This window comes from Sinocyclocheilus rhinocerous, unplaced genomic scaffold, assembly GCF_001515625.1.
Source record: "Sinocyclocheilus rhinocerous isolate Xijiao unplaced genomic scaffold, SAMN03320098_v1.1 scaffold1268, whole genome shotgun sequence".
Lineage (NCBI taxonomy): Eukaryota > Metazoa > Chordata > Actinopteri > Cypriniformes > Cyprinidae > Sinocyclocheilus > Sinocyclocheilus rhinocerous.
In genome coordinates this window covers 1079304-1105251 of record NW_015664016.1, presented here as the reverse complement: position 1 = coordinate 1105251, position 25948 = coordinate 1079304, and the positions used below count along the sequence as shown (strand labels likewise).

Below are 25948 nucleotides of genomic sequence, written 5' to 3'. Positions count from 1 at the left end.
AAATGCAAAGATTTGTCATCCTAGATTCATCTTGGGGATCATAAACGTGGATTTTGAGACAAAGGCGTTTTGTTCATGATGCTGCCAAAGCCCTTTTTCAATGAACTGCCGTCAAAACCTTTATTCCTTACAGTTCTTCATTAAACATGCTCTCCACTCGTTTGTTTGGTGTTACTTGTTTTCGTTGTCGGAGGACGGGCAATTGCATAATGGTCGAAGGGGTTTAACAATGTAAAGACCAATATAAAGCTAGTCAAGTTAAATGTCTTTTGACTGAGATAGGCTATTAATGTACAGTACGTTTTAGGATTTTGCTGACCTGAGAATGCAGTATTTGGTAGACCACCTCAGTGAAGAAGAAGAAACACTTCATTGTTTATGGAATTCCATTTTGGAAGCAATACTAACATTAGACGTTATACAATAGGCTCTTACTTGATTAAACGATTTTTATCTCATCATTAGAAATTTATATCAGTTCTGTATACATCTCTAGGATGAGCAATTTCACACACACACACACACACACACACACACACACAGTGGGGCTTTTTGAGAGAGGAGTCACTGCAGAGATCAAAAGTATTTTTGAGAAAGAGATACTAATTTATATGAAGGCACTTGCCATACAAAAACATAGTGGCTCACCTTGTGTGACATCTAAGACTATCGGTGGTCCAGTGGGAGTACGACATGGCTTCAGTTTGGAAAAAGCATCTACGAATATTTCTGAAACAATATTTTGATATATATATATATATATATATATATATAGCCTGAAACCCCAACTAGTTTTTTGAGTCTAGAATGACTGTTTTATTTAGCCTACAGTTTATGAAACAAACTGGAAAACAATTCTACAAGTTCACACCTGTAAGCACCACCCAGAAGGTCAACAAGATCTCAGGCATTGCTATTTTGTGCAACATTCTTGCTATTTATAATAATTCTGAAACAACAACAATAATCCACATTTTGCTTGTATAAAAGGTATTGTTCACTGTTTGGACTGAGTTGAAATCTAGTCTATGGTTGAAATCTGTATAGCTGTAATTATAATAAACCCATTTTAGTCTGTTTCCAAGTTTGATGATATTTCATGGTAGGTATTTCATGCTAACATCATCTTTGCCCATTTAATTGTTCTGAGATGAGCAGGCAGCCCTCTTTACAAGGGTTAATAACACTGAATGATGTGTCAGATTTATTCACAACACATATGAAAGTTTGTTACATGACCTAACACTCTAAAACTGTTCATGGTAGGTATTTCATGCTAACATCATCTTTGCCCATTTAATTGTTCTGAGATGAGCAGGCAGCCCTCTTTACAAGGGTTAATAACACTGAATGATGTGTCAGATTTATTCACAACACATGAAAGTTTGTTACATGACCTAACACTCTAAAACTTTGTGTTACAAAAAGTTGTACGGTGTACAGTAATGAACTAAAACACAAAATCTACTGATTTTAGAAACGTCCACTGAAGAGATCGTACACACAGCTCATTTACAAGTCATTAACAGGTTCAAAAACACAATTAGCAAAAAACAAGCTTTCATTCTATTCTGCAATTCTTGCTGTTTGAGTAATCATAACATACAGCATAAGACAAACAATTTGAGATCCTTCAAGTTCAGGAAGTGATTCCTCAGTGGCTTTGCGTTTGACTGTAACTGGTGATTGAGGGGTGGGGCTTTTTGAGAGAGGAGTCACTGCAGAGATCAAAAGTATTTTTGAGAAAGAGATACTAATTTATATGAAGGCACTTGCCATACAAAAACATAGTGGCTCACCTTGTGTGACATCTAAGACTATCGGTGGTCCAGTGGGAGTACGACATGGCTTCAGTTTGGAAAAAGCATCTACGAATATTTCTGAAACAATATTTTGATATATATATATATATATATATATATATAGCCTGAAACCCCAACTAGTTTTTTGAGTCTAGAATGACTGTTTTATTTAGCCTACAGTTTATGAAACAAACTGGAAAACAATTCTACAAGTTCACACCTGTAAGCACCACCCAGAAGGTCAACAAGATCTCAGGCATTGCTATTTTGTGCAACATTCTTGCTATTTATAATAATTCTGAAACAACAACAATAATCCACATTTTGCTTGTATAAAAGGTATTGTTCACTGTTTGGACTGAGTTGAAATCTAGTCTATGGTTGAAATCTGTATAGCTGTAATTATAATAAACCCATTTTAGTCTGTTTCCAAGTTTGATGATATTTCATGGTAGGTATTTCATGCTAACATCATCTTTGCCCATTTAATTGTTCTGAGATGAGCAGGCAGCCCTCTTTACAAGGGTTAATAACACTGAATGATGTGTCAGATTTATTCACAACACATATGAAAGTTTGTTACATGACCTAACACTCTAAAACTGAGTTGTACGGTGTACAGTAATGAACTAAAACACAAAATCTACTGATTTTAGAAACGTCCACTGAAGAGATCGTACACACAGCTCATTTACAAGTCATTAACAGGTTCAAAAACACAATTAGCAAAAAACAAGCTTTCATTCTATTCTGCAATTCTTGCTGTTTGAGTAATCATAACATACAGCATAAGACAAACAATTTGCACATAATAAAACCTGTTGTCCCTTGATATCCCATCCTCAGAATGCTTTAAAGAAGATTTACTGTGCAGGCTAACGGAATGATCTGGTTTAAAAGCAACAACCATAGAAAATAACTCAGCCCTACCAAACAAAAAAACGTGTTGATGGTAACATGCTTACAATGGAGTTCTATAGTGCATTTGCTCTATGTACACAACACATTTCTGTTCTTTTTTACAAACTCTTATTTTCTATGGCATTATTATCATTAGTGAAACTGATGGCAAATCTTTCACGTGTTTTCCCCCTGCAAAAACACTTCCATAGAAGTAATTCAGTAAGCTTACACAGCTTAACTTGTATTTAGCCCAGAACATTCCTTTAAGTACAAATATAACAATGACAGTCTGAGCTTATGTCATAGTATGCATTATAAATCCAAAAGAATTTCTTCTTGCAACGTAACAAATGTGCAGAAATGTTTGAAAACAAAGGCAGCACATATGCGAGTCCCAGGATGTGATTGACACGTCACACATACAAAACACACAAAAAATGCCGGCACTGTACCTGCAAAGACACATTTACACAAAGATGTACATTTTACACTTCAAAAATCACATTTGTTGAAACACTGGCTTTGCTACAGTCATAATTAGTAATTACCATTGAAATAAAGGTGTCAAATCATGTTTCTAAAAGGTATTAGCAGCTGATTGTACGTCCACGTCATGCCTCTAGAGTTAGCATGGAGAACAGCTCTTTGTGTTAAGCATTATTCCTGGAATTTCACCAGTAAAACGACAAAGGAATGTTTTTACGGACTCACTGTTCTTTTACAAGAGTTTTTACAAGTTGTGCAATCATTACCTACTAGATTATGTAAGCATGGGGAAAAATGACAACAAAAATCACACATTAATGATAACATCCTTTTCCTCGTCCTTGACATCCTCAGACAGGCCGTCGTCAGAGTGCCTGCTTTCTTCATCAATGACGTTACCATGTGGGCCGATGATGTACCGGTAGTCTCCACCAATAGCAAGAGCAGCTCCTGATGACACCATTAACCAGTCCTTTTCATCTTCCTCTATACCTACACACTGCCAAGGTACCCCCCATGAGGGCTCTTCACTACTACGAGTCCCGGCATCTGCCACCGGCCCAGAGGCCTGTTCTCCATCCTCTTCCTCCAGGTTCACATACAGCAGCGGTTCTTTTACAGGAGCTGGATTCAGCTTTGCCCACAAGAGCTCCAACTGGTCAATGAGGTGTTGGAAACTAGGACGACACTTTGGGACAGGAGACCAACAGCTGTGCATGATTTCATAACTGGAAGTGAGAAAAGATGGAATAGTTTTTATATTATATATATATATATACACGGGTGTAAAATTGGCGTAGAAATTGTTAGTAAATTTCTCAAACAATTAAAAAAAACAGCAAGTAAAACATTGGATTTACCAAGAAATTTTGAAGCAGAAAAACTGAAATTGTATTTTCTTGTAAAATATACTCCAATAATCTGTGTTATTTACAAGCAGAATGAATATCTAAAATGAGTATGGTGTAAAAACGTTTTGTGACTTTTAGTATTTAATACACTACCATTTAAAAGTCTGGTGTCAATAAGATTTTTTTTTTTAAGAAATTAATACTTTTATTCAGCAAGGATGCATTAAAATTATCAAAAGTTATCAAAAAAGATACTTTTACATTGTCAAAAAACCTATTTATAATAAATGCTGCTGTTTTGTACTTTCTATTCATCAAAGAACCCTGAAAAAGTATGACAATTTTCACAAAAATATTAAGCAAAAATAAAATAAAAATGGTTTTCAACATAGTATCACATAATATATAAGAATATATAAGAAATAATAACACATTTTTCTTGAGCAGCATATCAGACAAATGCATTTGCATCACAGAAATAAACTAAAATTTATAATACACTAAAACAGAAAAGAGTTATTTTAAATTGTAATAATATTTCACAATATTACTGTTTTTGTTGTATTTCTGTTTTAAATAGATGCCGTCTTTGATCAAATAAATGCAAAAAGGAATGCATTTTAGAGACTTTCTTTAAAAGAGTTCTATAGTTCTATAGATTTTCAAAAAAAAAAAAAAAAAAGATATATTAATTAATAAAACTTACATGTCAGCAGGACAGTCAGGAGGCTGTTTGAGTCTTTCTCCTTTAATAAGATACTCATAGATTTCTGAGTTCTCCACCCCTGGATAAGGTGTTTGGCCTCTAGTCATGATCTCCCACATGGTTACACCAAATGCCCACTTTATAAAAAAAAATAAAAAATAAAAAATAAAAACATCAGTACCAGGCACAAAAAAAAATGACTCACATCAAATGAACAAGGACTACATACACTAGTAAACACAATTAAGAAATCATGAGCATTTTTGGTTTAAGAAACTGCCATTTTAATATATTACATGGCTTTCTGGGATACTAGATTTCGTTTGATCATTCTGTGGTCAAATATATTATGACCACTAAACTGTATAACCGACCGTTGTGAGAATAGCAAAGATACAGTAGTAATTCCTCTTTAAGAAGAAGGTCTAGAAGTATGAAATACTAACAACTAATATTAAATAAATGATGCATACAGACAAACAGTGTTCATTACCACATCGCTCTGTGTTGTGTAGACATTATCTGCCAGGCTTTCCAAAGCAATCCACTTTACAGGCAACTTAGAGACAGATCCTTGTCTATAGTAGTCACCGCTGTAGATTTTCTTTGAGAGACCAAAATCTGCTACACACACACTCATGTTTTCATTCAACCTAATAGTGAGGATGCAGATGATGAGAAATATTACACTTGAGCTAATCCAGACAGTTTGTGGTAAATAATATAAATATATTTGGATACATTTGGAGAGTTTACATGCCTATTAAATATTATCAAAAATGTGTTCCTGTTACATGCACATGAAATAACTCACATGCAGTTGCGAGCAGCCAGATCCCGATGGATGATGTTTTTGCTGCTTAGATACTCCATCCCTCGAGCAATATCCAGCATGAACTGGATAAGAATTTGCTGAGACAGAGTCTACAATAACAAGAGACAACTTCAGACATCTATATCTACAGTAGCTGTGTGTTTGAGGACGTGACAGGTAATAAACATACGAAAGGTTCATCTCCGAAGCGTGACATGAGAAGAAATGTGTGGAGATCTCCATGTTTCATGAAGGGCAGGATCACCATAGGAACAGGTAGCCGCTGCTGGGCTCTCTTGTGCAGACTCACACCTGCGGGAGTAAAATCACAACCATATTTGCTCCATATGTTAAACGCTTGTCGGAAGGAGGGACTTTGTAGAAAACAAAGCGTTTGAGAGAGGCGGGGCATAGAGGACCTACAATAATGTACAGTATTTGAAAAATAATGTGTTTTCTGAACATTAAAGCATGTCAACATATTCCGTTACACCAAATACACAAAATAATGATCTTTAAAATAGCATCATATGACTCCTTTAAAGCAAACAGATTGTAACCCAAAGGTCAAGCAGAAAAGGAAAAGTGTGCACTAACCAATGAGCTGAATGACATTGGGATGATGGAAGTCTTTCATGTAGGCAGCCTCTTTCAGACATTGCTCAATGTCACTGGATGAGTTAATGTCAGCTGTAAGAGCACAGAGAGAGATACATCATTGTACAGAAACAATGACAGCACCAATATCATGGGCCACAGACATCCACCTGCTCATTAACCAATAATTTTAGATGTACACTTACTTTTTAGGACTTTCACAGCAACCTTCTGCCCAGAGTTATTTTCCGATTTGAGAAACGCTTCTCTCACAGAGCCAAACTCACCTAGAAAACAAAACCCAGATGCTATTAATATTCTTCCTAATATGAGTTATTTTGACCGCAATGAATGAATGTTTTTATTTTATTTGTCCCCTCTGTCTACATATACATTTCTTATGCTCACCAAGGATTAATTTATTTGATAAAAAATACAGTAAAAACAGTAATATTCTGAAATATTGTTACAATGTACAGTAATTTTTCTATTGATATATTTTAAAGTGTATATTATTCCTGTGATGCAAAGCTAAATTTTCAGCATCATTACTCCAGTATTAAGTGTCAAATGATCTTTTAGAAATCATTCAGAAATATGCTGATTTGCTCCAAGAAACATTTCTTTTTACTATCAACATTGAAAATATCTGTGCTTCTTAATACTTCTGTGGAAACTGTGATGCTCTAGCATTCAAAAGGTTGGGGTCAGTAAGATTTTTTTAAAGAAAGAAATGAATACTTTTATTAATCAAGGTTGCATTAAATTGATCAAAAGTGACATTTATAATGTTACAAAGTATATTTCACCATCCTTTTCAGAATCTATTCAGTTCTTTTTAACTTTCTATTCATCAAATGATACTGAAATCAAATGTATCAGTGTTTCCACAAAAATATTAAGCAGCAAAAATGGTTTTCAACACTGAACCATCATTAATAATTAATCAACTGAACGTCCAAGTCATAATGTACCTTTTCCAAGCATGCGTCCCAGAGTTAATAGCCTTTCAGAGATGAGAACATCCTGTAACTTGGCCTTCAAATCACTGTTGATTCCTAGACTGTCCACTAGAGGGAAACAGAGTCGAAATTCATAATTTCCTGTAAAACATGCACTGTAGGATGTGTCGTGCATACCAACAACGTGTTCACTTACATGTGGATTCTGGGGGCTCAGGGAACTGCCTGTTGAAGGACCTGGCAGCTGTAAAGGAAACTGGCACATCTGTGCCCGAAGCTGCAAATGCAGACCTGCAAACAGACGAAACCATTAAAAATAACCCATATTTCACAGTTTTAAATAACAATTTAGAAATGCATTTTAACCAAACTGCCTAAAAAGGTAACACACACAAACATAATGATTGGAAGTGAGAAAATGATTTAAAATTCTTGGACTACAACTTTGATAGATTTATATCCAATATTTAATCATTTTGAGCATAGGTGATCTAAACTGTAAAAGGACAGATCACAGTTTACCAGATTTCAGTCGTATTTCAGACAAAATGTGTAGTTACTGCATTTTGGGCAGGATATATGGTGTATTAATGTGTCACATTCAGTAAAAACATACCCAAACTGGGTCTCTTTGCCTCTGTTGCGTACCAGTACAATCAACAGGAGTCCCACCATGGTGGCCACAAGAAGGCCGAATAGCAGCCCCACCCACATGTGGCCCCTCTGGGTCTGAGCCTGCATGGCTGAAACGAGACAAAAAGAGCGTTAAACACCACTTCTGCTCAAAAGTGCCTGAAGCCACACCATTCCTGCATAATGAGCCACACAAAGAAAAAAATCTCTCACGAGTGCTGCATTATGGGAACAAGCTGCAGTGACTGCAGAAATCCCAATTTCAAAAGGCAGGAGGGCAGACAATGAGAGTGGACAGACCTGACACGGGCATCACGAGAACAGGCTGACTCCACGGGCCACATCCTGCCATTGTGCATGCTGCAACCTGGAAGGTGGCGTTAAAGAAGCGCCCTGCACCTGAGAGACGGGCAACGTTGTCTTTAAAAAGTAAGGGATCCTATAAAGACAAAAAGCAAATTGTGCATAGCAGTTAAGGTTGGATAGCTCTTAAATGTCATGACAGAGGAAAATTAATGGCCTTTAGACATCCAAACTTGGCGTGTATATGATATGATATATCATAGAAACTAATCAAATTTTTACCCATTACCAATAACAGGATAAAGGTCATTTTTTATATGATCAATATTGTTTCAAGTCGTATTTATAAATATAGAGCTTTATACAATATAGATTGTTTAAAAGCAGCTTCACAATAACAGTATTAATGTTGCAAAATTCATAAATTATGAAATGACTTCAATTTCAGCTTTAAAGCAATTCTAAAGTAGACAATAGTGTCATTATTCAGGTCAATTTGGATTCAAAGATGATTCAATTCAGTTTAATAACGGTGTCAATGTTGCAAAGTTAATAAATTCTGAAATTATTCAACTTAGCTATAAACCAGATCTACAGAAGTAAATAGTACAATTTTTCAGCTCAAGTCAGTTCAATATTTATTTAGTTCAGTTGTCATTATTGCAAAATTCATCAATTACGAAATTAATCATTCAGATTCGATACTGAATCAATTCAGTTCAATAATAGAGTCAGCGTAGCAAAATTTCCTTTATAAGTATGTCTTCCTTTACAATGATGTACCTGACTCTCTCCTCCCTGGTTCCACTGCACTTTATATGCCAGTAACCTTCCACGTAGCTCCTCCTGATCCAGTGCCGCCCAGGACAGAGTGAGCTGATGCTCGCTGAGTTCAAAGGTAAAGTTCTTTGGAGCTGCTGATGGTGCTGTGTAAGAAAGATATGAAAACAGTAAAAAAGAGAGAGTGCAGAGGGTCAATTACCACTGTACAGACAAAAGTATGAGTCAAACGCCTCTGCATAACAATAAATAAGTCACAGCCAGGCCCAGATGGAATTTGTTCACATTTTCTCCACTGAATTTGGGGGGGATGGATTTCAAATGGAGAGTACTACACTCTTATTTATACTTGATAAGAAAGAAAAATATAACCAGCAGTAAATCAAATCCATTTAAACAGCTGCAACGACTGTTTTGGCCAGTAGGTGGCAGCATATTGAATGCTGTATGTGGCAGCATTGCATTGATATGGATTGGGGACACACACAATGGCGCATTGTACCACTCAGCCTGGAATCTACTGGACTGCAGCCAGTGCTAGCAGTTTACAAACATGTAAACAGGGTCAACATCAGAAACCCCTTCTGCTCCTCAAACCCATCCACCAGTTCCTTCCCTTCCAAACCCCCTCGCCCCAGGTGTCTGGCCAGAACCAGCTCTCTGGCTCGTTTGTTTACTTCCAACCCACCAAAACGTTGGTCAAACTGGCTAATGGTTTTATTCCCTATGGAATGTTAAAAATGTTAGTCACTCAGGACTGTTTTACCACAGTTTGGAATTAAATATGTCAGTGTCAATTAGCCCTCATTGATCCAAGCCTAATAATTTAGTGATGTATGCAAGAAAGCATGTTGTAGCTATAAGCTTTCTTCGAGATGGATCTGAGTTCTACAAACGCAATTTCCTTCCTTCCTTCCTCTCTTCTTAGTAGCTCAACACTCTTCATGCAGACACAAAGTATAAGGATGACCAGATCAAATTTCACATGAAAATCAAAAGAAATGTAGGATTTTTTTTTCCAAAAAGTTAATTACTGTAATTTATTTATTGAATAATTGTATTAATTTTTTTAAATTACATTTATTAATTTTATTTAAAAAAAAATGTAATGGTCATATCACATATCAAATAAGTCCTAATAAACTAAGTCTTATTTTCGAATATAAGACGATATTTTTTTCTTGGAAATACATCTGAAAAAACGCGGTCGTCTTATATTCAGGGTCTAGACTTTGACATGTCAATAATACACCCACAACAATAGGTGCCGCCAAATACGCATAAAACGAGTGTGCCATGAAATACGTAATGTAATGCTGGCTGTATTAGATCAAATGGGTGCTTCTACTAAATACTGAGCATTTTTCAGTTTTTCTTTTTTAATAAATCTGCAAAGATGTCAACAATTCTGTTTCTTTCTGTCAATATGGGGTGCTGTGTGTACATTAATGAGGAAAAAAAATTAACTTAAATGATTTTAGCAAATGGCTGCAATATAACAAAGAGTGAAAAATTTAAGGGGGTCTGAATACTTTCCGTACCCACTGTATATATATATAGGTTTTTAAAATAATTTTATTTCAGCTAGTTATAATGGCATTTATCATTTTCATTCTGTTTAAATTGAAGTACTAAAATAAATAAAACTAAAACATAATAAAAACCGTATAGACATTAAACAAAAACTAATGAAAACACCAAAAATTTACTAAAACCATTAACAGAATTAAAAAATAAAAAAAAACTGAAAATATAAAAATAAAATTTAATTCAAACTATTAACACAAACAAAATCTACAGTAGTAAACGTTATTATGATTTTCAAACCTAACCTCTTCTGACTAATGAATTTGAGTTTTCCAATATACACTCATTTCAGGGGGGCTTCAAATAGCTTATTTATAGTCTGCATATTAAGTTGTTGTATTTTAAAATCAAGAAAGTTACACATATCCTCAAAACTCCTTTTATAGACACTGGACTCATTATTAGCAGTTTATAGCCAATTAAATATTTTAAAGCAAAAAATAAAATAAAATAAAAACATTTTACTAGAGAAGGTCTGATCAATTTTGCCCATGGGAACCTTACCATTCTCTAAATCAAACAGTAGAGCACTGATCTAGCTATGCCAAGGTGATGGGTTCGATTATCAGGGAATGCAAGAGCTGATAAAATGCTTACTTTAAATACAATATAAGCTGTTTTGGATAAAAGTGTCTGCCAAATGCATGAATGTAAGTCTGCAATTTAATTTCCACAGCAATGCCATTTGAGAGAAAAAAAAACATTAATGTTAATTTGACTCAGAACACATTAGAAAGAAACACCATGCATGCATAATGACATTACCTTATCTGATGTTTCACATACCTCCCTCTGGAGTGTGAAAGTCCACCCAGGGAGAGAAGGGGGAAGAGCCCACCTCGTTATCACAACGGATTCTCACACTGTAATTTGAGTAACTGCTGAGTCCCTCAAACACATGCTGGAAGGGTGGAACTACCACATCCACATCAGGAAGTTTTACCTTCTTTCCAGGTCCCTTTGACACCTACAAATGGATTAAAGTCAGATATTTCTCATCCCATTATGGCACATAATCCAAATATGAGCCTGGTAAAACTGGTAAAAAATCATTTTAATTTAATTTAATTGAAACATGGATTTAAATACTGAGAATTTTAAAAAGAAAAGAAAAGAAAGAATTTGCTAACTATTTACTTAGATATGGAAGCTTATTTTGGAATTAATAAGGCTAAGGAATAAAAGTGACTTTTTTTCTTCATATATCTTGCAATTGCAAGTTCTAAACTCACAATTGTGAGTTTACATCTCATAATTCTTACTTTTTTTCTCAGAATTGTGAGTTATAAATTCGCACTTACGAGTTTGTCTCGTAATTATGACTTTTTTTCTCTGAATTCAAAATTTACATTTTACTGTTTTTTGTTTACGTCACAGAATAAAACAATAAAAAAGGTTATTGCAACTTAGAAACTCACAACTATGAGGAAAAAGTCAGAATTGTGCGATTTAATCTCACAACTGTGTATATAACTTACAGTTCCAAGTCAGACTTCTCTTTTCATGGTGAGTTATAAACTCACAATTCTGAGCTTATAACTCGCAACAACTTTTTTTTGTCTCAGAATTGCGAGAGAAAAGTCTAAATTGTGAGGTATAAAACTCAGATTTGTTTATAAAAAGTCAGAATTGTGAGACAAAGAGTTGCAATTACTTTGTTTAGATTTTTATTTCATGGCAGGAATAAGCTTATGAGACCTTACTTTTTTTTTTTTACATGAAAAATGTTTTCTTAAGAGAGCAGTGGGACTGCTTTGTTTTTACAGATGTCTCACTCTTCTCCAGATGTAATGAGGGTCTATTTTATGGGTCACTAGCACAATCTAAGCTAAAAACAAAAAGTGAACCATGTTATCTGAGAACCAAACACCATATTGTTAAAGGAAGGGTTCCATACAATGGAAGTCAATGGGGCTGGGTGCTTTAAAAAGGACAAAAGCACCTTAAAAGTAGTCCACCCAACCTGTGAGCAGTGTAAAGCATTCTCCCTAACATATGCCATGTGTTACACAGGAGGAAATTCATACGGGTTTGGAATAACAAGATTTTCAGTTTGGGGTCTAGTACTAAGACTGTACGGCAATAGGACAAGCATGAGGACATTAACAGAAAAAGACATGCAACAATGTCAAAAACTATGTAGTAACAGGTATACTCTACCTGTATAGTGCAGGTGGAAAGCTGTGAGTGCCCAGTGAAACCTGGACTCCATGTTAAGGTAATATTAAGATCAGACACATGATGTACCTTGACATCCTGGGGGGAATCAGGGCGGACTGCACATAAGAATCACATGTAAAGAAAAGCATTATAACAACAACATGTATTTATCTTCTCTCTGCTGGGAGCTTTTTGTGCCTTCGGACTTCTGTGGTTGTATTTGTGTGGTTGACTGTGTAATACAGTTGTTAAAATATGATGGATTACTGCCAAAACAAAAACCAACAACTAATTTTGCATTCTGTATGGAATTACAGCAATAAAAGTTATGTGAGCTGGAAGTGAAAAACACTATGGTATGTCTCACCTTTAATGTGCACTGTGCCTGTGCGTGACACGGAGATGCCTCGAGTGTTCTTAGCCTCACAGTAAAACTTTATACTGTCATTCACACCTGTTTGAGCAAATGAGAAACATTGCTGTGGTCAGCGCTTCCTGGAGTACTGATATCTCGAAATAAGCTTGCAAAAATGCATATTAAATGGGTCACATTTCACTCCAATATCAAAAGAACGAAATAAGGAAAATACAGTTGAGGTCAAAAGTTTACATACACCTTGCAGAATCTGCAAAATGTTAATTATTTAACCAAAATAAGAGGGATCATACAAAATGCATGTTATTGTTTATTTAGTACTGACCTGCATAAGATATTTCACATAAAAGATGTTTACATATAGTCCAAGAACATAATAGTTGAATTTATAAAAATGACCCCGTTCAAAAGTTTACATACACTTGATTCTTAATACAGCATTGTTACCTGAATGATCCACACTTGTGTTTTTTTTTGTTTAGTGATAGTTGTTCATGAGTCCCTTATTTGTCCTGAATGGTTAAACTGCCCACTGTTTATGAGAAAAATCCTTCAGGTCCCACAAATTCTTTAATTTTTTAGCATTGTTGTGTATTTGAACCCTTTCCGACAATGACTCTGTGATTTTGAGATCCATCTTTTCACACTGAGGACAACTGAGGGAATCATATGCAGCTATTACAGAAGATTCAAACGCTTACTGATGCTTCAGAAGGAAACACAATGCATTAAAATGACATTATAATCTAACATTATTTTGATGATAATTTAAATATATTTTAAAATACTATATAAATATATATATATATGATTTCTGAATCTTAGATGTTTCACACGATGTTTCATAATGTGATTAATATACAACAGGATCACTGACTGTTTAATGTTATGCACAAACAAACTTCCATTGAATAATGAAATATAGGAGTGTTTTCAGGGCAGTATTGGGGAGTAACTAACTAATCATAGACGCATCTGAGACATAGAGGCAACTAACTAATCAAGAGCATAAACTTTAACTCTAAAAGGTTAACTTTAAAAACTGTTCAACTTGTGGAAAATGAATGAGGGAAGATGGCAACGCTCAACATGGTGACTGTTGGAAAGGAAGTAATGCTTTTTTACTTTAAAGTGCCAATGATTAGCATATGGGATTGGCTTTTCTCTGTAACATTTATGTGCATTAGATTAGACTAACCTAAAAAATACAGTTTTAGCCTGTTTAGATTTGAACATAGAGTATGTTGACATTTATGATTTGTAATGTAAGCTTGCTAAACAGTTTCAAAGATCAGGGCATGACTGGAAAGGCTGCCTGTTGGCTGTTGAGTGAATTGAGTGAACTTGCTTCAAAAGGATTTTGGGGCACTTGCGGTCTTGGCCACTTGAGAATGTGTGTACATGACAGAAAGTAATGCATAGAAATGTCCCAGATCTGATAAATGCCACCAATTCCACACTTTAGCATTATTGCAGTATTTGAAAATAAGCATATCCCATTATTCATCACGTCCAGGATCTCACAAGATCATGAAAGTTTGAGGGAAATTTCCAGTGTAAGTTGAATTAGATATTACACATAATTTTGTAATAAAACAAGTGATGCACATTTTATTGATGAGTCTGCATTTTGTGTTGTAAATTGCTTCAACTGTCACATAGGGACTACTGAACACATATTTTAGAAGTATTGTAAAGTACAAAGTATTAAAAACCAAAATGTGTAAATTAAGCTCTGTAAACACATCACTTGAATATTTACAACACATGTTGTAAGTGTGTCCCATCAAGTAATCGTTCTACGCACACTTGCAGTTCTCACACCGACTTGAAAATTTGGGGCAAATACCGGAGATATATCATGTAAGAAGACAAGTGGTCAAGTGCAAAGACCGCAAATGTGTGTATTGGGACAGACCCTTGGTGTGTCTCACCTTTAACAAAGAGAACTGAGGGGGAGGGTGTGAAATCCCCCTTCTGTTCACCTCCAAGCCACCACAGCACCTCCACAGGTTCTGGAGGCCCTGATGCAACACACGTCAGGTTGACGGGCTCCCCTGCAAATGCAGCCACATCCTTGGGTTCCACCACAAAATAGGGCACACCTAAAATACGAGCAGGAGGTGGCAATATATGTAGTGTTTGCACCAAAGCAACAAGATCTAATTTAATAAATCGATTACTTGATGGATTCTGAAGCAGCAACTGACAAACCTTCTACTGTAATCCAAGCAGGCTCTGAGGAAATGATCCTGCCGTGATATTCAACCTCACACCAGTACTTCCCGGCATCTTGTTGCTGCACCGATTTAACACTAAAAAGAAAGAAACACTCAGAACAGACACTCTTTAAAGGGTAAAATGAACCACAAATTAAATTTGCATCATTTACACACCCTCATGTTGATGTAAATCAAAATAACATTTATCGACCAAATGTGCCTTGAGCACAAATGCATACATTTATATAAAACATTTACAACATTCACACTGTTACTGAACTAAATCAAATCAACATTGAACTAAATTGAGGTGGATAATGACACTATTGTCTTTTTAGAGCTGCTTTACAGCTAAAATTGTTTCACAAATAACTCTGCAACATTAACACGGCTATTTTCTTGTTTATTATTATTATTATCTGTATTTTTATAAAGTGCTATATAAATAAATGTGACTTGGCTTGACATAGACTTAGAAAAGTAGCAAATGCCACAACTTTGTCTAATAATGATCATAGAATAATGCCACATCCGTCTTAAAGTTTTACAACTAGACAAGAGCCAGTCAGTCTAAGAGTGCTGAGATTTATGTAGACAAAGGTCAGTTGCGCAAACAACGGCATGACTTGCATTCACATAAAAGAGACGCATGACGTATACATTTGTTTACAGCTATGACACCCACAACAGGAAACTAGACATTAAGTGTGTCCCATCAAGTAATCGTTCTACGCACACTTGCAGTTCTCACACCGACTTGAAAATTTGGGGCAAATACCGGAGATATATCATGTAAGAAGACAAGTGGTCAAGTGCAAAGACCGCAAATGTGTGTATTGGGACAGACCCTTGGTGTGTCTCACCTTTAACAAAGAGAACTGAGGGGGAGGGTGTGAAATCCCCCTTCTGTTCACCTCCAAGCCACCACAGCACCTCCACAGGTTCTGGAGGCCCTGATGCAACACACGTCAGGTTGACGGGCTCCCCTGCAAATGCAGCCACATCCTTGGGTTCCACCACAAAATAGGGCACACCTAAAATACGAGCAGGAGGTGGCAATATATGTAGTGTTTGCACCAAAGCAACAAGATCTAATTTAATAAATCGATTACTTGATGGATTCTGAAGCAGCAACTGACAAACCTTCTACTGTAATCCAAGCAGGCTCTGAGGAAATGATCCTGCCGTGATATTCAACCTCACACCAGTACTTCCCGGCATCTTGTTGCTGCACCGATTTAACACTAAAAAGAAAGAAACACTCAGAACAGACACTCTTTAAAGGGTAAAATGAACCACAAATTAAATTTGCATCATTTACACACCCTCATGTTGATGTAAATCAAAATAACATTTATCGACCAAATGTGCCTTGAGCACAAATGCATACATTTATATAAAACATTTACAACATTCACACTGTTACTGAACTAAATCAAATCAACATTGAACTAAATTGAGGTGGATAATGACACTATTGTCTTTTTAGAGCTGCTTTACAGCTAAAATTGTTTCACAAATAACTCTGCAACATTAACACGGCTATTTTCTTGTTTATTATTATTATTATCTGTATTTTTATAAAGTGCTATATAAATAAATGTGACTTGGCTTGACATAGACTTAGAAAAGTAGCAAATGCCACAACTTTGTCTAATAATGATCATAGAATAATGCCACATCCGTCTTAAAAGTTTTACAACTAGACAAGAGCCAGTCAGTCTAAGAGTGCTGAGATTTATGTAGACAAAGGTCAGTTGCGCAAACAACGGCATGACTTGCATTCACATAAAAGAGACGCATGACGTATACATTTGTTTACAGCTATGACACCCACAACAGGAAACTAGACATTTATAGATTATGCTGGCAGCGTGGCATTCAGCAAGGAAACGTGACTCCTGTAATACACTAAGCCAGTTTCTCTTTTCACTGTTTGTTATCCTCTTTAGCCTAATCTTACAGCAGGCAACACTTTCAACAGCAAATTTCCACCCAAACTGTGTTTAGTCTAAGACTGGACTAAATCAGCATCTAGGAACTGGGCAACTGGACTACGTCACGAGTCACAACACGTGCAAGAGATTTTCAGCCCTGCCAGCTTTCAGTAAAGCAAGTTCAAAATGATCTCCAAGGTTACTATAGCGTGACACACTGTTTGTGAGCTTTATTTTGATTTATATAGTCATTCAAAAGTTTGGGGTTGGTAAGATTTTTTAATGTCTTTGAAAGATGTCTCTTATGGATGTGTTTATTTGTATACAGTAACACAGTAATATTGTGAAATATTATTACAATTCAAAATAGTTGTTTTCTATTTAAATATATTTTAGAATGTAATTTATTTCAGTGATGCAAAGCTGAATTTTCAGCAGCATTCCTCCAGTCTTCAGTGTCAAGTGATCCTTCAGAAATTATTCTATTATGCTGATTTGCTGCTCAAGAGACATTTCTTAGTATTATCAATGGTGAAAATAATCTTGTATAACTTTGAAGGGCAAAGTTACTTGCTACAGTAACAAACATGTTAGACTTGACAGAAAAGTCCTTGATAAAGTTACTGGAGTTACTGTGATATCTAACAAAGAAGCACAAACAACTGTTCTGGTGTTCTAGCTCTGCACCCACACCGTGATAAAACAAAAAATTATACTGATACAGACACTGATACAGAGTCGCAATCTCAAGGCCACAGTCTCATGACAACTGGACAGTCTCCCTTTTAGGTAAAAGTGTAAAAGACAAAGTTTTTTTTTTTTTTTGCTTACTGGCCCAAACCAAAATAGTTCACCCACAAATATCTATGATATTCTGGTGTCTATATATCTCCTTCAATGTACATCTATCTGATTTTTTAAACTGTTTTACTGTGTCTGCCTTGTCTAAATGGTCTGAAAACCCTATTACTTATATCAACAAGACACATGTTGTTTATGTTCAAAACGATAGTTTGAGAAACAGTAGTAATAGTGGCGCTTGTCTTAGAAAATAGTTAGTGAATCTGAGATTTGATAAATCATATGACAATATATTCTAATCAGTTTCAACATCCCCTTCATACAGTCTGATGTCAGTTCTTGCCTGAAAACAGTGTCAATAAGTTACATTTCATTTCTAACCACTGAAAAAACATCTATGCTGAACAACAATTCAGGATGCCCAGTTGCAGGTTTTCCTACCTGTGAAAGGTCTCCCAGTGATGTGCATCCAGTGTGATGTACATCTGATCAGTGCTGTAGATCTTCTCTCCGTCCTTCATCCAGATGATCTCTGGTTCACTCAAACCCTCAAAGGCACAGCCCAGACGGGCCATGTTACCCTGAGTCACCGTTTGGTTGGAAGGGTTTTTGGTGAACCGTAATCCTGGAGGACACACAGTGTGACATGTTTCTAAAGCAAACTTAAGATCGAAGTAACATCAAGACATTTGGACATACTTGATAAGCTGATCATTTCATGATCGGAGAGAGTTCTAGTAAAGATTCAAATGCTTATGCAAAAATTGATTTTTGGTAAACAAATCTAAATTGTGCATACATATGAATTTCATAGCATAATTAAACTCTCTATCTATTATCTATATTATCTATCTATATCTATTACATAGTTCACCCAAAAGACAGTAATATTATGGATAGACTGGAATTTTATCTGGAAGCAATGGTTTCAAGTTAAAAACATCATAATAATGGATTTGTTCATTACAAACCAGTTTTTTTCCGTAGCGTTTTTACAAAATTTTACAGTTAAAATTACACTTATTTTTTACAGTGCAGCTTTTTCGTTTCACAAGATGTTAACTGATGGACTGGAGTAGTGTGGATTATGGTGATGTTTTTATCAGCTGTTTGGACTCTCATTCTCACGGCACCCATTCACTGCAGAGGATCCATTGGTGAGCAAGTGATGTAATGCTACATTTCTGCAAATCTATTCTAAATTCTACTCACCTACATCTTTAATGGCCTGCAAAATTTTCAGCAAATTTTTATTTTTAGGTTAACTATTCCTTTAAAAAACACAGTAATTCACATCACACGCTTTCTTGGTGGCTTCCTGCCTTTAATTGTCAAGAAAATCACAAAAAAAGACAGAGAATAGCAGAACAAGACATGTGCAATATGTAATCTACGCCTCAAAAATTTGTAAAGAAACTTCATATTTCCTTCAAGAGGCTTTTGTGCACTTTTCTAAGACGTCTATTGTGTTGGGTCCATTTCTGGCAACTCTGACAGTGTGCACGTTCTGACTGTGGACAGCAGACGTCATGCATGCTGCAGATGTCTGAAAGATCTCCACTGTGACAACACAACACAGCTGGCCAAAACATCTGCATCAAAGATCACATTCATTTCCCAGGAAAGAGGAAACTACAGTGACCTGTTCATGATGTAACTCTACAATCAATAAAGTAGCATATCTATCTATCTATCTATCTGTCTGTCTGTCTGTCTATCTATCTATCTATCTATCTATCAGCTGTAATAGAATAGAGACTCTAAATGGCTGTTTGTTTTAGCAGAATTAAACTCCAAAATTGTATTTGGTTAAATAATGATGCATAACAAAAGTGTGCCTTTTTCATTTAACTAAACAAAGTAGTCTCTTTCTGGATACTTTTTCAAATACATTCTCTGTCTATAATTCAGTGGTTTAAATATAAAAAAAACTAAAAAAACACACACACACACACAAACAAACAAACAAAAAAAAAACAGATGCTGAATTAGTTTAAATTCGTTTAGGCTCCATTAGTTTTGAATCTGTAATGACATCCTGTCAGTATTTGATAAAAAAAAAAGAAACAATAAAGAGAAATTATTATGCGAAAGGTTATAAAAGAGGGTTATGACACTTTCTGCTTGAGTTTATAGTAAATGTCCCGTATATTTCCACTTAAACGGATGTTTATCGTGAAACACAGTATCCACGTCAACACATCATCAGCACTGATGAGTTTAATGAAACACTGCGCTCACGATTATGATTAAACAAACTTACCGTGAATTCTCTCACTGAAGTGTAGTAAAAAGAGCAGGATACAACAAGAAACCCCCATTATAACATCTTCTGTTAAAGAGCTAAGTTATCTCCTTCACCTCAGGAAAATTTGAACAGCGGTGATTAATGAATTAACTTGGTGTTCGTAAATCCCATTATATTCTTCACCGGAGTTTCAACTTCAAAATGAACCTCTTGCATTTATTAAATCAAGGCAGTAGGTTAAACCGGTAAAAGTAGCATTTTGCTCATTGTTTTGATAAATCCTACACGAGTTCGTGAGAGCGCGGTGATCATCGTTCAAGTCAAGCAGCTCGGTTTAGAAAAACAGTAGCAATCATCTGAGGTGTCGGAGAAGCGCCCCCTTACGTCACGTGACGCAACTACACCGCACAACAGCATAAACATCAAAAGGATTTTTACAGCAGGGGCTTTCAAACTTTTTGAAGCTAAAGGCATATTCACGTATATTATACTATAAAGACAGCATGCTTTTTTGCCGAATTAAATAATCGGATTTTATACTGGCTTTTATTACAAATTAAATAATTGTCTGTTATACTGGTTTTTATTATATTGTTTTATCATTTCATAAATAAATAAATAGATGGTAAATTATATTTTCCATCATATTTTACAAATAAAAATAAAATAAAAAGTAATAATAACATATAAACAAATAAACAGTTTTTATGTCATAAAATTAATTATGTATAAATATGAAGAGAAACGTTTTTTAATTCAAAATTATTTGCATGACTTTTCTACAATAAACATTGTGTCAACGTAGTTTAAAAGAGTATATTGATTAACAGTCTCTTGCTTTTACATACTTTTTGTTTACTTTCTAATTTATTAATTAATTTTCACGACATACTGTTATTATTATTATTGTTGTTGTTGTTGTTCATTTTTCATTCTGAATTTGTCTGCAAACCACCTAACATTCTCTGGGGGATGAAACGGGGCCGAACCCCTTCTGATCTAATGCTATATTTATAAGGAAGGTTCCTCTCAAGAGTCCCCAGCGCTATGATCTATGCGAGGCAGCGGTGAGCGGCCTCTAGTGGTCAGACGCAGCACTGTCTGTCGTTCTCCCGGTGGGCCGGAATGAAGCGTGACTCCGCGCACTGTAATAGGAAGTTCCCCTCCAAAACTTTTAGGAAACAGTCCTGTCCGACCTGCATCAAATGAACGCCGACACTATAATGCTAATGATGGTAAGTCCGACAACGGTCCATCTTTCAATTACCACTCCTATCGATGTCTCACTGCATAAATATTCATGCTTTCACGGAATGACTAATGAAGTTGAAGAAAATAAAAGCAGTGTTTGTGTTTTGACGCCGCGTCAGACGGTGTGTCAGTCTAGGAGGGATTTAGGCAGCATGCTAAAGGTGCTAGTTTACTTCTTTGACCAGTTACGGCTTGTTTTAAAATGGGAACACATTAGAGCTGTTTGAAACATTCCAGCTTCAGTCAAGTGTTACTTTGTTACACGTATACTCGTGCGCCGCTGTTTGGTTGGATTTAAGGGCTGTGTCTCAACACTCAGTGAGCCGCCTGCCTAGACAACAGTTTTGGGCACTTGTTTTGGTACATGTTTACAAAAGAGTACTGCGTGTACAGTGGTGGTAATACTGTGGTACGTTGATGTATGACATGGAAATAATTTTGTCTGGATCTATTAAGTCATTATATATCCTGCTGAGACAAGAAAAAAAAGAGTAGTCTCATTTTTTACTTTATTTATTTTATTTATTTATTTATTTGAGTATTTTGGGTTTACAAATTCTTAAATTTTGACATTTGACATTTTATTTTTACTTTTTAATGCAGAAAAAAAGAAGAACAGATTATGGCTGTAGAGTGATATTAATTTCAAAATAAATTAAACAAAACATTTTACTTGATTATTGATTATATACAAAACACTTTACTTGGTTATTGCAAGGATGATAGTATATTTTCTATTAAAATTGGCTGAATAGTCAGTTGTTATTGTGTGTGTGTGTGTGTATTAAATATTATTAAATTAAAATATAAATAGTATAATTTGCAAAGAAGGATCCTTACACCTTTATGATGGTGTTAAAAGTTATTGTCGTCATCATCATCATCATCATTATTATTATATTGAGTTTTTAATGAAAATACACATTGAAAAATGGTACAAATGTTAAAAAATCAGACATCTTTTATCACTGACCCATATAAACTTAACATAACTAAAGGATTATCATGCATTAATAAATCATGGAGTTTTCAAAGAACACCTTGACATAAACATGATGCATATAAAAAAAAAACATAAATTTAAAAACATAACCATGGTGCCATGTCCTATGTAGATGGGGAACTCACTAGGTTTTGAGACACAGCCATTGTCTCCTCATGTGGATCATGTTGCATGCGTGTGCATGGGATGTGCAAGCTGAGATGGAGTATATAGTGTCCAGTCAGAAAACGTCGGCTTACTACACAAACTAACACATACATGAATATCAGAATTATGGCACGGGATGTTCAGTGTGCACTTCAGAGGGCAAAACACAAAATATCAACTTTGGAGACTGAGCTGTCTATAAAGTGAGTATGATGGGATCTCAATTATTAATCAGTTACATTGATGTACATAATGGGACATAATAATCTGTGAGGTTGCAAAAATGTATCGATTTAGTTTAGTGTATATATTGTGCATTCAGCAAGGTGTTTGTAAAGTATGAAATGTTATTTGACAGAAATTGGATGCCACACTTTGTTAATGTCAATCGATAGCCATCGTCTTGTCTTCTAGACCTGGGTGTTCTAGACTCTAGACTCTGTTTCTGTGTGCAATAGCCCTACTGTGTTGTAACATGGTGTGGTATATGGGCAACTCTGGTAACGCTGCCCTCTCATACATTGATCTGCTAACCGCTATGTTATGCTCACGTGTTCTGATGATAATAGCTATCTAGGACTAAACATATTAAAAATATCTGTATGACATTATATTCTGCAGTTCTTCCCTGTTGTACCGAATATCTATACTTTTCAAATTTTCATATCGAAGTTAGAAATTCAAATATTGTGACAAAATAAATTTTGTAGGGTGCCACAAGTTTGTTAACATTTCCAAAGGGTGCCGCGACTAAAAAAAGGTTGGGAAACACTGTTCTAGACCACAGACAAATGTGTAACTTTTAGCCTTGTCAGGAAGACAGCAGAAAGGTGTTTTATTTGTTTGCTTGTATGTTTTTTTTTTTTCTTCAAATAATTCTAAAATGTTTAGGTAGTCGTAAGAAAGTCTTGGTTAAAGAAAACAGTGGTACAGAAATATAATCCTAAAAAGCACTTGGACATTTAAGTCACAGTTCAAATTGGCTGAATGACATTTTATTAGATATAAAATATCAAAACAAGTGGAGTTTTTGGTGCATTCACATTCTCCTGGAAAGTTCATTTTAACTTGTGAAGTCGTAATTATGACTTACTTTCAAATTACATTGGTTGAAGTTAAATAGCGATGTAGCTTTAAAATTCAACAATATTTTTTTAATTCTTCATCTACAAAATTATGAATAAAGAATGCAAATTAGGTGTGTTTTCCTTTGTTTTTATCCAATTTATGAAGGTGCGGTAAACTGAACTATGTATTGTAGTTGCACAGTGGTATTTTGTACATGCAACTTAGATTTTTCCCATTTTTGATCAAACAAATTACATTTATTTGAACAAATGTACCATTAATACAGATGCTGTGTGTGAGATATGATCTTTCCGAAATGATTTGAAGCACCATTATCCCCTCAAGTTCCCACAGGTGTCCTAGCAGAGAAACCACAGGTGTATTTCATTACATAAACTGCATGCTTGTGCTAGCTTTCATTAAAATAAATACCATTTGGTTTGAGATTTTGTAATGACATTGACATTTAGTCATTTTAAGTTTGACTTAAGTGGCATTTGTACATTAGTAAGCTTAAAGAAATATTTTAAATCTGTTTAAAATTTTTAAATGACAAATGTTTAAAAAGCAAGTGCAATGTTTAACGCTGTTATACTTACATCAGCGATATTAAACCTCTGTTTTGTTCTCTGTTTTGGTCTAATCCACTCCAACCTGTGGTTTTCAAGTAATCTTTCTTTAAGCCCCAAGTTTCTGAGTTGAGGGTCTGTCAATGATAAAATATGGTAGATGGTAAACTTGTTGAAATGTATCTTTTTTTTTTCAGTTTACAATAAATGCAATAAATTGCATGTGCAAAATACAATAGTACTGCAGTTACGATAGAATATATGATTACATTTACAGTGACTTTATAAATGTAATAAAAACAAAAAAAGCAAAAACAACAGATTTGCATAATTTATTCATCATTTTGTATGAAAATGACTTGAATGCATCTGATGTTGTAATTATGACTTCCCAACTTGTAAATATGAACTTCCTGAACAGACTTTCCAATGCTCCAATTCACAGGGTCCCTGCACACTGAGCAGGGTATATAGAAGTTCACTTGATAAAATGTGTTGATTTGGAACGCCCTACAATATCATCAAATTTAGTAAACACATGTCTGTGGGGATAAAAGTTTTGATGATGATGGCGCTGGCCAGTAGGTTCTAACTCAGTGTGATATAATCACATCATTATTCACATGGCGCAGCTGATTGGTTTCTTTTCACATCAGAATGTGCTTGCTGCTCAACATTCAAATACTTGGCTAGTGCTTGCTGTAGCAGTTGAAGCGCGTTTCAGAAACACTCCACCTTCCCCAGCTCCACCTGTGTAGATCTGCTACGGGGTAATGTCATGTATGTTATATATGGGGGTTATTTCATATATGTTATGTGCAGCAGCAGTATTTCTTACATGCTCACAGCAGCATGTCTGTGGATGTATTGGCAGTAGCAAGTCTCAGTACTTGCTCTGCCGCAGCAGCGTAGCAGATCTATTCCTCCAAGACCAAACACATTAACATAACCATAGTATATTACCATGCCGATCTCTCTGAAAGTTGTCATGACAGTAATATAAATAACCACTTTCACATATATACAGTGCCTTGTGAATGTATTCATACCCCTTAATTTTTTCACATTTTGTTTTGTTGCTGCCTTATGCTAAACTGCTTTAAATTTGTTTTTTTCCACAACAATCTACACTCCATACACCATAATTGTAAAGCAAAAAACAGGTTTTTAACGTCTTTGCAAATTTATTAAAAAAATAAAATTATTCCATTGCATAAGTATTCATACCCTTATCTGGGACAGTTAAAATTTTGCTCAGGAGCATTCATCTTGCTTGTAGATGTTACTACACTTCGAGTGAAGTTAACCTGTGGCAAATTCAATTGAATGGGTATGATTTGGAAAGGCACACACGTCCTAATAAAAGGTCTAACAGCTGATAATGCATATCAGAGCAAAAACCAAGCACTGAGGTCAAAAGAACTGCCTGTAGATTTCAGAAACAGGTTTGCGTCAACCCACGCATCTGGAGAAGAGTTCAGAAAAAAAATCTGCTTCATTGAAGGTTCACAGAAGCATGTAGTCTCTGTTACCCTTAATGGAAGAAGTTTGAAACAACCAGGACTCTTCCTAGCTGGCCTCCTGGCCTAACTGAGCAATTGATGGAGAAGGGCTTTGGTTGGAGTGGTGACCAAGAACCTGATTGTCACTCTAGTTGAGCTCCATGATCATATGTGGAGATAGGAGAAACCTACAGAAGGACAAACATCACTGCAACACTCCACCAATCCAGTCTTTATGGC

At 35.4% G+C, this 25948-nt stretch overlaps 2 protein-coding genes across 2 annotated transcripts in view; one reads left to right on the top strand and one right to left on the bottom strand.

Annotated features, from left to right (window-relative positions):
* Window positions 1–1958: 1958 nt before the first annotated feature.
* Window positions 1959–20487, bottom strand: tyro3 (TYRO3 protein tyrosine kinase). Its single transcript, XM_016539771.1, has 19 exons — window positions 20184–20487; window positions 18362–18545; window positions 16326–16426; window positions 16046–16216; window positions 12952–13038; window positions 12585–12700; window positions 11211–11391; window positions 8841–8983; window positions 8055–8193; window positions 7738–7864; window positions 7318–7412; window positions 7134–7229; window positions 6366–6446; window positions 6160–6252; window positions 5753–5874; window positions 5563–5672; window positions 5242–5401; window positions 4749–4885; window positions 1959–3919 (listed from the first exon to the last, which is right to left on the bottom strand). Exons 1-19 carry the CDS (start codon window positions 20239–20241, stop codon window positions 3499–3501), a joined length of 2622 nt encoding a protein of 873 aa, XP_016395257.1. The 5' UTR covers window positions 20242–20487; the 3' UTR covers window positions 1959–3498.
* An 813-nt stretch (window positions 20488–21300) lies between these two features.
* The window catches only part of mipol1 (mirror-image polydactyly 1), a 70573-nt gene continuing 65925 nt past the window's right edge, over window positions 21301–25948 (top strand). The window contains exon 1 of the mRNA XM_016539660.1: window positions 21301–21403. The gene's annotated coding sequence lies outside the window, so the exon portion shown is untranslated. The remainder of the gene's footprint in view (window positions 21404–25948) is intronic.

Coding starts and splice junctions, on each gene's coding strand:
- tyro3 (XM_016539771.1), bottom strand. CDS start 20,241: ATGGGGGTTTCTTGTTGTATCCTGCTCTTTTTACTACACTTCAGTGAG. Junction 7,230..7,317: donor TGAGCCCCCAGAATCCACAT/GTAAGTGAACAC, acceptor GTTTCCCTCTAG/TGGACAGTCTAGGAATCAAC. Junction 6,447..7,133: donor GGGACGCATGCTTGGAAAAG/GTACATTATGAC, acceptor TTTGTTTTCTAG/GTGAGTTTGGCTCTGTGAGA.